The following is a 12,883-nucleotide window of genomic DNA, read 5'->3' as shown; positions in this document are numbered from 1 at the left end:
GCAACATTTTCCCCTCCCAGATGACTGGGTCTGGTTGCGTACTGTGAAAGGCTGTCAACTTGGTCAAGTTGGCCCAGATACTCTCAGGACCCCAAAACATGGGGCACAGATGGCCTAAAGTAACTCTTCCTGTTGTGGAACATCACTTTAGCTGTGTAAACATGTGTTAAATTTGTTTATGTTGCAGAATATTACTATAACAAGATAAAGATGTATTGCTTTGCCTGCCTAAGGCACCTGATTGATCTAATAAAAAGTTGAAATGGCCAATAGCTAGGCAGTAGATGGATAGGTGGGGCTGGCAGACAGAAAAAAATAAGTAAGAGACAGAGAGAGAGAGAGAGAGAGAGAGAAGGCAGAGGAGGCAGAGGAGGGAGAGGAGGAAGAGGGAAGGAAGAAAATGGAGGAAAAAGAGAAGATGCCGCTCCAGGGCTATCCAGGCAGCCACCAGCCAGCCAGACAATGGAGCAGGGTATACAGAATGAAAGAAAGGTAAAAAGCCCTGAGACAAAACACAGATGAAGAGAAACAGGTAAATTTAAAAGAGTTAGCAAGAAACAAGCCTGAACTAAGGCCAAGCATTCGTAACTAATATTGTCTGTGTCATGATTTGGGAGCTGGCTGGTGACCCAAAAGAAAGCCTGCTACACCAGACTCCTCCCCAAGGCCACTTCTGTAAGACCAACTGAGTGAGCCTGGATCACACAATGGAAAAGCCCCAGCCAGCATCCTTTTTTTTTTTTTTTTTTTTTTTTTTTTGAGTGTGAAGGAAAAGCAATGGAGTGGAAAGGAAGCAGGGAGTGAGAATTGGGACCAGAGACAAAGGGAGGAGCCAGTAGGGTAACAGAAGTGCAAAACGGGGGAGGAAGACAGCAGGAAGGAAGACAGTATAACTAATGAAGAAGAAACTGGGTGGGCGGGGACCCAGGGATTGTGAGATATCTGGAGTCATGGGTGGGAGGCTGTGTTGGACGCAAGAGCTCTTGAGCCACTACAGAGTAACAAGGATTAAATACTTACCTCCTCGATGGATGATCAGGAGATGACAAGGTGGGGCTTCTTTGGTGCATTTGTTGTGGCACTTTAACCTGAAAGACAGAGAAAAAGGAAGTTTGTAAGGAGTACAGTTTTTCCGCCCGCCGCCTGGTCTTGTCCCGCCGCCGTGCCAGCCCCAATTAACACACTGAGACTCTGTATTTGATATAATTATGTTGGCCCGTTACTTGTTTTTTATCGGCTAGCTCTGTCTTAAGTATTAACCCATTTCTGCTGATCTATGTATTTCTCTTACCGGGGAGCTAGCCGGCATTCTGCTTTCTTCAGACTCCATCTTGACTCCTCCTTCCTACTTCCTCTTACCTCCTTGTCTTCTAGTCCCTCCTATCTTCCTTTCCTACTGACCAACAGTGCTTTATTCATTAACCAGTATGAGAAACATATACAGAATGATATCTCCCATCAGAAGTTGGATGTATTAACTGAAGGGCTTGATGGACAGATGGATAGGTAGGTGGATGGGTGGGTACGGGTAGATGGATGGATGAATGGATGGAGAAATAGAATGAGTACATGGATAGAGTGGATAGATGAGCTGAATGGATGAGTGGAAGGCTATAAATATAGGGAGACAGACAGGGATGAGCTGGTAAGGGGATGGATGGCTGGTGAATGGAAGGACTGTGCATGAACTAATGGGTGGGTGAGGTGGGTGAACAGATGGATGGATGGTTAAATAATAGAGGGAGTAGATGAATATGTGCATAGGTGGATGGACAACTGGATGTACAAACTTACAGATGGACAAATGGAGGGAGGGACAGAGGATAAATGGAAATGGATGAATGAATGAATGAATGAGTAAGTGAAGGAATAAATAGATGGACAAATAAGATGTCCAGTGGTCTGAACAACTCCAGGCACTATGGATAGAGACAAGTGGAGGCAGCTAACGAAAAAGCTGATCCCTGACAACCCAGATGGCTAACTCTGGAGAGATGGTTCCAGCGCAACTCCCCCATTCCCACCCTAGGTGGCCCAAGAGTAAGCAGAAATTGTTTTCAACAATATCTGTGTTAACTTCGTGCACTGAAATGTGCTTAGGACAGTGGTCTATATTCACCACCACCACCACCATCATCACCAAAAACAGCACTCCCATCTTAATCAGCATTACCAACTACTCAAAGGGTCACTCACCAGCCTCTCTCCCAAACATTTTCCATACACTGTTCCATCTGAGTCTTACAACCGGAAGAAATAGCTATTATTGTCATTTCCACTTTCTAGGTTGGGAAGTTGAGCATGAACTGGCATGCCCTGAACAAACCCCTAAGTCATTGTCCCATAGGTCTAGACCAAAGCCTGAAGTTCTCAGGCTTACCTTGAGGATGAGGTCATTAGCAAGCACTCAAGAGTGTTGGATACAAGTGAATTTCTTCCAGACAAACCTCAGGAGTCAGCCTTGCTTTCCCACCACATTGCGGGACTGCCCAAGGATAATACCGCCCCTCCCCCACCCCCCAAGTTATTGCAGCAACTACATTTAATGCAGAAGGATGGATGCCCCCTGCAAGATACTGCATAAACTCCATACAGATCCTCTCTGGCATTCCTCAACATTTTGTGCACCCCAGTCAAGCTTCCAACAGTTATTTGTCAGGTGACTTCCCTCAGGCTCCCAGCATCTTAGGACACAGAGGTTAGAGTATGTTTCTTCTCTCCAAAACTCTGAATGTCTGTCTCCATATAAGGTTAAAACTCCTAGGCACAGGTCAGAGCACAGGTTCCGCCCAGGAACATCAGTGTATTCTGGAAACTTCTCTGGGATTCTCTGCAGAGGTGGCATCTCTGAGGCTAGACTGGGACAAGCCCTGAAGTGACCCAGATGTGTATGGCACAGGGGAACCACAGGTCCACTTTGTAGTACAAGTTTCCCACCCCACCCCCACCATCTTTCCTGGCTCTGAGAGAGGCGCTGTATTCATCTCTGAAATGAAGACTTTAGACCTGGGGCCTAGAGCACACAGAAGACAAGCTAGGAAGGACCTGGGTGGCTCCAAACAATCGAGAGGCAGAGCTCTCCTTTTCCATCTGACCATACATGGGGAAAGGGTATCTTCAAATGCTCACCCAGTCCCAGATGCAGACGGACAACAGACATTGGGGTAGGGGTCTCATCACTGGTTTCTTCCATCTAATTTATGTTTTCGGATCGTCCTTTGTGAATGGCGAAGGTATTGTTTTTCCATTCACAGTAAAGAGGAGTTTTCATCTTTAAATAAACGTACTACTATGGTTAGAGTCTGATGTGTCCCCAGAGGCTCATGTTTTGAGTATTTAGCCCCCACCTGGGGGTACTAGTTTGAAGGCTGTGGGGCCTTTAACAGGGGGGTGGTCACTAAGGGTGGGCGTGGAAGGTCATGCCTGCCCTGGTCCGGAATGTGTTTCTACTTCCTGCTTCTTGTTACACGAACATGCCGCTCTGTGTGCTTTCACCATGTCTCCTTGCCCTATTGAATGAACCACAGACACTGTGAGTCCACATAAATCCTTCCACCCTTAAGTCACCCCTTCCTTCCACTGCCAAAAGGACACAATACACTTCAGCCATAAAGACAGTAATAAGGACAGGTGTGGTGGAGAACACATATAAGCCCAGCTCTCCAGAAGGCTGGAATCTTTGCGAATTTGCAAAGACATCAGCCTGGAATACATTCTGGGTTCCACTACTTTGTAAGGGTTAAATGATGCCATGCTTGTAAAGTGTTACACAAAATACCTGTAGTGTGGTGACTTTCAGTATGTGATATCACCAGCATCATCACCATCACCATAGCTATCACCACCATCACCATCATAACCACCATCACCACCACCACCATCATCATCACCATCGCCACCATCACCACCACCACCACCATCACCACCATCACCACCATCATCACCACAATTACTATTGCCTTGACATCATCACCACCACCTTTACCACTGTCATTATCGCCATCATCTCCATCATCATCACCATCATCATCACCATAATCATCACCATCATCATGCCCACCAACATCCATGATCCCTGCCATCTCCACAATCATCCCCCACCCCCTCCCATCATATCACCACCATATTCAATTCCCACTTCAGCTTCTGGGATAATTATGATCACCGCTCTAGTATCAGGATAATCAGACCCAACAATTTACGTGTAATAGTGAGAAGATGTACACGAGGGACGATTAATTCCCAGGATGGTTTTTGCAAGAAGCGAAGTGTTTCTATTCGTGGAAAAGCGAGTCCAGGCTTCAAGTGGGTGATCTCCAAAACGCATGCTCATAATTATATCCTGCCAACATCCTGCCTGCTGGGCAGCCTCCCAGGCCTCCAGGAACTCCGCTGCAGCTGCAGAAGCTGCGCCCATCGTTTCTCCAGTTTGGCTCAACTGGGGCTCACAGAGATCAACTCGGGGGTTGCCCCTCTTGGTGCTCACATGAGTGTGAAGTCCCTGTCACTCTGCATGTCATGGCCCTGTCTTGTTTTAGATGTTGTCCCAAGCCTGCATTGAGGGGAGCTATCTCTCCCCTCAAGTACAGGACTTCATCTGCTTGTTTGCTGTAGGTGCCTGGTGCCTGGTGTACACTATTTCCAGCTTAACTCAAAACCTGTGGGATCATCGGGGTTTGAGCCAACACTAGAACACAGACCCTTCCCCAAGGTAGGAGAGTCTGAGGGTCTCCCCAGAGAAAGAGCCAAGTCACAGTAGTGGAAATCAAATTAGCTTGAGAAGACCAGTAGCAACCTAGATATGTCTCCAAGAAGAGCATTTTGGCCCACATTTTTGTCTCCCAGGATGGGAAGTCGGGAGGCATAGCACATAAGAGCTGAGCCCAGGCCTCTGCTCCTCACTAGCTCTCTGACCCTGGCTGAGCCTCAGTCTCTCATTGCTACTGCTTAGGGCTCTTGATGAAACTGAGGGGGCCAAGTATGGCACCCAGAGCACCACCTCATGCGCTGTGATCCATTCCTGCGTTAGTCACCCTCCACCTTGAAGGACTAAATACCTGACGAAGGTGACTTAAGGGAGGGAGTTTACACCGGCTCAGTTCTGAGAGCATACTCCATCCCAGTGTGGAAGACATGGAGGTAAGGAGCCTGCAAGGGCTGTCATGTGGCACCCATGGTCAGGAAACAGAGAGATGAATGCTGGGATTTCTCCTTTGTCTTCAGTCCAGAACCCCAGCCCCTGGCATGGTGCTGCTCACGTTCAGAGTGGGTCTTCCCACTGTGGTTAAACCTTTCAGGAAATATTCACAGAGAACACATCCAGAGGTGTTTTCAGGATGATTCTGAATCAGTCAATTTGACAATTAAGCCATCGCATCCCTGAGTGCCGGCTCTTGCTGCTTTGAGGGTTATGGTTTGTGAGTCTGCCAGTCATCTGTACCTTTCAGCTTCTCTTTTCCTCCTGAGTTAAGCTCTGTCTGTTCTTTATGAAGGTTCCCAATTATCAAAGTCAGCTGTCCCTAACCTGCACTATTATTATTATTTAAACATGACTATCATGCATGATAATCATGTATATCAACAACTCATGATGTGACATTCTGATACATGAGTCCAATAAGTAACGATCGCGTCAGGGTTTGTGACTCATCCTGCATTTTATATATTACCTAAAAGGTCCTCTACCACTGTCCCCATGTTACAGACAAGGAAACTGAGGCCTCTGGAATAAATGCCTGGCACAGAACCTCACAGAGGGTACATCAGTTGTTAAAACACAGGTCTTCCTGATTCAAGACCAGATACTTACCTGGCTGGTTTGCAAGGGCAAGGGCTGGCCATGCAGTAGGACCACAATCACTCCTGCCTGCCTCTCTGCTTCCCCTTGAGCTTCCTGCACAGAGCACAGTGGGAGACCCTGGGTTCAACCCTGACCCCAGGCCAGAGCCTTCCTCACGGCCTCTGTGACCCATCTGCCACTCTCCCCTCGTGCCTTGCCTCTGGAAGTGGGCGATGCCTGTGCACCTTTCTCTGGGTTGTGAGACCACTCCCTGGGGCTGGGGGAGGGGAGAGAACGCACACCGCTAAAGGGTCATAAGTCTACCCTTCCCCTCCCCCATTCTCTCTTGGAGGGAAGAGCTCTAAGGTGTCATTATGCTGTCCCTGGGTCCTCCCCATGCCCCATCCCATGGTTTATGTGGAGTCTTCCTTTAGGCAATCTCAGGCTGATGAGCAGTCAGGGAGAGGACGATCAGTCTCCTGTGTCAAGAGCCTACCAAGGCCTTTCTGGAAACAGTGGCTCAAGCGAGGGAGGGGTTCCAGGGAGTCAAAATGAGACTGAAAGGCTTGGGCGGGGGCATTCGCCCACTGGGAAATGGCTAGTGATTTAGCTTGGTGACTTGGCAAGAAGCCCCAGGACAGTCAAAGGAGTGACCTGGGCTGTGGGCAATGGGCACCAGGTGGGAAGATGGTGAGAGAGAGGGTAAGGGGCCAAGGCTCCTTCACTGAAGGCAGCTGCAGCTTCCCCTGCATGCAGCTTCCCCTGCATGCAGCTTCCCCTGCATGCAGCTTCCCCTGCATTCCCTCCTCGTCTTCTAGGCCTGCGCAGTTGAGCCGTGTTCCCAGCCCTCTACCTACTTTTATCTTTCACTCATTTGTTAACATGGGGTCTCACTAAGTTGCCAGAGCTGGCTTGCGACTCACTCTATAGCCTAGGCAGGCAGAGAAAGCCGTGCCTACCTCAGCGGCCCAGGTAGGGAGGGTCACATGATCAGGCTGACTCGGATTTGGAGATGGAGATAATGTCTCATTTAGCCTGTAGCTCTTTTGGGGGATGAAAGGTTCTAACAAATAACTTTTCCTCATAACTGAAGTTTAACCTGTTAAGGCTTAGAATTAAAGAAAGTTAGCCATCTTCAAAGGAAGTTTTACATAATTCCTTTCCAAGATGCCAAGCTTCTAGAGGGCAGAATGGCCCTCTGTGCAGACTCAAAGGGTGTTTGCACAGACACAATGTGTTCCTGGAGTCTGTGTGACCCTGCTCAGGCACATAGTCACATAGTCAAAAAAGGCAGAGAGCTGATGCTTACTCAGGTCAGACTGGCTGTGAAGCTCAAATCTGCGCGCGCGCGTGCACGCGCATGTGTGTGTGTGTGTGTGTGTGTGTGTGTGTGTGTGTGTGTGTGTTTGTATATGGGCACATGTTTATGCGAATGCATATGCATGTGTGTTTATGTGTATGTTCACATGTATGTATGGGGTGTTCACAATAATAGATGTATACTTGGAGGTCTGGGGTCAACTTTGGGTACCATTCTTTGAGTCATCCAACTTGTTCTCTGAGACATTATGTCTTAGTGCAATCTGGGGGTTTGCTGAGTAGTGTAGGCTAACTAGCCAGCAAGCCTTAGGTATCATCTTGTCTCCATCTCCCTGGTACTGGGACCACAAGAATGATTACCAGAGCTGGACCACCACACCTGTACCATCCACCTGAACACCACACCTGGACCATCACACCTAGACACCACACCTGAACACCATACCTGGACCACCACACCTGAACACCACACCTGAACCACCACACCTGAACCACCACACCTGAACCACCAAACCTGAACACAACACCTGAACCACCACACCTGAACCACCACACCTGAACCACCACACCCGAACACCACACCTGGACCACCAAACCTGAACACCACACCTGAACCACCACACCTGAACACCACACCTGGACCACCAAACCTGAACACCACACCTGAACTACCACACCTGAACCACCACACCTGGACCATCACACCTGCCTGAACCACCACACTTGGACCACCACACTTAGACCACCACACCTGGACCACCACACCTGAACACCACACCTGGACCACACCTGAACACCACACCTGGACCACCACACCTGAACCACCACACCTGGACCACCACACATGAACACCACATCTGGACCACCACACCTGGACCACCACACCTGAACACCACACCTGGACCACCACATTTGAACCACCACACCTGAACACCACATCTGGACCACCCCATCTGGACCACCACACCTGAACCACCACACCTGAATACCACACCTGAACACCACACCTGGACCACCACACCTGGACCACCACACCTGAACCATCACACCTGAATCACCACACCTGGACCACCACATTTGAACCACCACACCTGAACACCACATCTGGACCACCCCATCTGGACCACCACACCTGAACCACCACACCTGAATACCACATCTGGACCACCACCCCTGGACAACCACACCTAAACCACCACACCTGGACCACCACACCTGGACCACCACACCTGGACCACCACACCTGACCACCATACCTGGACCACCACACCTGGACCACCACACCTGTACACACCTGGACCACCACACCTGGACTACCACACATGAACCATCACACCTGGACCACAACACCTGAACCACCACATCTGGACCACCCCATCTGGACCATCACACCTGGACCACCACACCTGAACCACCCTATCTGGACTACCATACCTGAAACACCGCAGATAGACCACCATACCTGGCTTGTGTGTGTGTGTGTGTTAGAGATCAATCCAAGTCCTCATGTTTTTGTGGGGAGCATTTTACTGCCTGAGCCATCTCTTTGCCCCGCGAGTCACTGGGTCACTTTTATATACCTAGAACTTTTCCCTGGTGTCTGGGGATTTCCCTGACTTGTCACTCTAGGCACCTCCTGCCCTCATCTGGGTCTGAAGCCCACCCTCTTCTCAGCCTCTGAGGAGCCATTTGGGTCCTTATGCCCTCCCCTTTCTCCTTGTAAAGGGAACCCCCCAGCCAAAATTAATTAAGTACTAATGACTGAAGAAACACAAGGCAATGCCAATATTTAGAACCTCCTTAAGTATCCTCTTGTCTTATTTGGGATACCATTTCTATGGCCAGGGACAAACTCAGATTCCAGGGCAAGAGGATCATTTAAGAGGCAAGCTTGATTGTGCCAGTAAGGTGAGCTGGTAAGTTAGCCATGGAAGGAAGGCTGCCATTGCCAGCTGCCCTGGCATCCAGTGGGCCCTGGATGACCAGTGTCCACTACCAGCATGCACAGGGAGAACCCTGGGTCATGCCCTGGCCAAGGAAAACCCATGCCCCTCCACTCCTATGTTCATGTGAGGACTCTCTGGCCAGCCCATCTTTCCAGCCAGGAAAAGTCTCCCAGCCAAGTAGCAATGATTATTGTTGCTACCATATAAAACAGGGAAGAGAGTGGCTACCCCTTCCTGAAGGCCTACCCTGTACCAACTCTCTATCCTCTGCACTTCTGTGCTCCTATCCTTAGTTCTGAGACCTGCAAGACAGGAGGCACGACTCTCCTCGCCTGACAGCAGAAGATTCTGAGGTTTGCACTGGGCTGAGATAGCACAATCAGGAAGTGATGAGGTCGGGATTTGAACAGAAGTTTATCCAGCATAGTCCCCTGACCCTACTTTCTGTTGGAAGAGGGCACTATATAATTAGAGGCTCCCAGTTAAGAGTCTCTACTTATCTCAGTGCTGAGACAGGTCCTGGATCCCAACAGACACCCTGGGGGGGGCAGCTCACTCTTCAGCTAGGGGTCCACTGATAAGATTGGCACACTAGCTGCTTGTCTACAGACAGTGATGGGTGATCTGATTGGGAAAATGATGGCCATTTCCAGCTGGTCAGACAATGCTCTATAAGTGGGCCACTGTGGGCACATGGGGCAGAGCTGTCAGGGTCCCACCTGCTGCCTTTTTGGGGGCAGCCATCCCAGTGTCTGGCCAATCCCATCAATTCCATCAAGCATTCCTCTGTGTGTTAGTCCTGGGTCTTCATGCCTGAGTCTTGGGACAAGGCAGAAGAACCCACATATGGAAACATTTCTGCTGTATTTTCTGCCTGAGCAAGGCTCTGTTCCCACCAAACCCAGTTAAACTAAATTGCTTATCTTTCCCTTTCTTGCATATTCAATCACCTTTCCAAGTGGATTTCTTGTAAACAATATCAATGGGGGAGAGAGTAGAAAGGAAACATTTCTTCCTGGGCGCCTCTGGAGTGGGGTTCAGCTATTCTGAGTGTAGATGGTTCTTGGATAGACTCCAACTTGACATCAGGTTCCCTGACTTGAGGCTTCCTGGATATTTATCTGAATGTGTCACAGATCTCTGAACCCTCCCGGAGCTCCCCTATACCTATAGAATATGATTTAGGTTCCCTGCGTGGCACTGGAAAGCCTGCCCATCTCCTTTTCCATTCTCCCTCATATCCTTAGTACTTCAACACCTTGACCTCACCTGAGCTTAAGTTTTGATCCTGACCCTGGGACAGTCAAGCCTGTTCCCAGGAAGACAAAAAACTCACCCCAGACACACTCTGGCTCCCTGGCACAGGTAGTGCCCATTGCAACCCAAAGGGCCATCGGGCATCTTCCGCTTCCAGGAAGGACAGCTCAGGGAGAGTGTGGCAGGCCAGAGAGGCAGAGGGGAAAGCTTTGGTCCAGAGTTAGGGCTGAGCTCAGATTCTCACACCCTGCTCTGCATAGTTCAAAGGGAAGCAGAGCAGGGGGCAGCAGCTGCTGCTGTCATCTCTGTGTAGCCAGCTCTTTGCCCCCACAACATGATTACGCTGAATGAAGGTCTGTGTCTGAGTGACAGACATGCCCACCATGTGAGACTTCTGAGGCCTCACTTTTTTTGTCTGTAACATGGGAATGATAGTAGTCCCCACCTGCCTTCCAAGTTTGTTACATGGATGAATTGGAACCACACTGCTAAAGTGTTCAGCAAAATGCCTACAATGTGATGAGGCTTTGGTGACTAATATAGACCTCACCATCACCAATACCATCAATACCATCATCATCCTTACCACCACCATCCCCATAATTATCATCACTATTGCCATAATCATCACCACCACCATCTTGACCATCACCATAAGTGTCATCATCTTCACCATCATCCTTACCAGCGCCGTCAACATCACTATCATTATCACCACTATTACCCCCAATCATTGCCACCATCATCATCACCTTCACAATCTCCATAAACAACATCATCCTCACAATTACCATAGTCATCATCATCAATACCATTACCACTACCACTATTACCATAATCATCACCATCTTCCCAATCACCATAAGCATCATCAACACCACCATCCTCACCACCACCATCCTCACCACCACCATGAGCAGAATTATTGCCACTGTCTTCACCACCATCATCACCATCTCACCATTGACGCCACTGTTGTGACCATGACCTTACCGGATTCCCACCTCAGTGTCTATAATTATGCGAGTGTCTTTCTTACATATAACCATAATAGTATTCAACTTTTCCCCTATAATAAAAAAACTGGTACACATAAGAGATGATTAATTCCAAGAACGGTTTTTCTGCTAGAAGTGAAGTGTTTCTATTCGTGGAAAAGCGAGTCCGGGCTTCAGGCAGGCGATCTCCAAAACCGCATGCTCACAATTACATCCTGCCAACATCCTGCCTCCTGGGCAGCCTCTGGGGCTCCAGGAGCTCCACCGCAGCTGCAGAAGCTGTGCTGCCCAGGGGTCTCCACTTCGGTAAGGGTCAATCCGTTGGCCCCTGCATCAACCTGGCTGCCTTCACTTTGCACTTTTCCTATCGCCTGTGGCTACAGCCATTTTGTAAACCAAGATGCAAAAGCACGGGTAAGGAGACTGCACAGGGCAAGGGGAGGTGGAAAGTGCAGTGAACGGACCCTGTAATGCAGCCAAAACCAGAAAAGGGCCAGGCGCCTCACCTACGTGCAAATGAGTGAGTCCCAGTGTGGGAAGAACTCAGCGTCAGCCTGAGCAGCCACAGGCAGGTGGGGGACTCAGACAGGGTGGGCATTCTAAGGTCCCAGGAAAGGCAGGCTACTTGCCGTACTCAAGGCAAGTGTCCCCTGAGGCTGCTGCTTCCCCTACTAGAGAACTGATCAGAGGTTTCACAACTGGGACACATTAATGCCTTGGCTAGTAACAGCTTGCCTCTGTGACAAGGCGTCTAACTTAGGGCTGACCAAGGAGTTTGTTCAAGCATTTGGGACTTTGTCTTAAACAGGGAAAATCCCAGGCTATATCAGCTATAATCACTGCAATAATGGGGTTGAAAAAAATCTCACAATTCATCCTAAAGCATTAAGGTGGGAATCACATCACTTATCCCAGAGGGTTGGTTAATGGGTCCATGGTTGTGCTGGGTACATGGTTGTCCTGACATGCTGCAACTGGATAGTGTGGGCTGCAAGACCTTTGGTTAGAAGTAGGTGATTTATCATGCAAACCTGTTTCCCTAAACCAGTGGCAATGATGCATCTCCCATGTGGCCACATAGACAGATGTTTTCTTGAAGGAGTGGCGGGGGGGGGGTCATACAGAATCACCACACAGTTAAGAGCTGGGTGACACAACGCAAGTTAAAGCATGGTGTGGAAGAGAGGTTGAGGCAGTTAGAACAAGCAGGGTTTGTTTAAATGTTATCTCTCTACTGGTGACTTGAGATAATGTATCCTTTAAAAACATCACTTGTGTATCTGTATGTGCATGGCTCTGTGTGTGTGTGTGTGTGTGTGTGTGTGTGTGTGTGTGTGCACATGAGTGCAGGTCCCTCAGAGGCCACAAGAGGGCATCATATCTCCTGGAGCTGGAGTTACAGGGAGTTGTGAGCAGCCTGATTTCAGATGTTGAGACTTGAACTCACGTCCTCTGAAGGAGCAGCAAGCACTCTGAACCACTGAGCCATCTCTCCAGCCCCAGACGTTCCTATCTCAATATGCGGTAGTATATCAGACAGAAAATAAGCCTGTCAGCTTCAATTCTCTTTTTCTACCACAAAC

General features: G+C 49.0%; 1 protein-coding gene across 1 annotated transcript in view; it reads right to left on the bottom strand.

Moving 5' to 3' along the window:
• Positions 1-12,883, bottom strand: part of Ksr2 (kinase suppressor of ras 2) — a 313,418-nt gene that overhangs the window by 77,190 nt on the left and 223,345 nt on the right. The window contains exon 8 of the mRNA XM_051176529.1: positions 1,022-1,088. Within this exon, the coding sequence (XP_051032486.1) occupies positions 1,022-1,088 (67 nt within the window). The remainder of the gene's footprint in view (positions 1-1,021; positions 1,089-12,883) is intronic.

This window comes from Phodopus roborovskii, unplaced genomic scaffold (assembly GCF_943737965.1).
Source record: "Phodopus roborovskii unplaced genomic scaffold, PHOROB, whole genome shotgun sequence".
Classification (NCBI taxonomy): Eukaryota; Metazoa; Chordata; class Mammalia; order Rodentia; family Cricetidae; genus Phodopus; species Phodopus roborovskii.
Note: the sequence above shows the minus strand (reverse complement) of the source record. Positions and strands in the feature narration are given on the sequence as shown.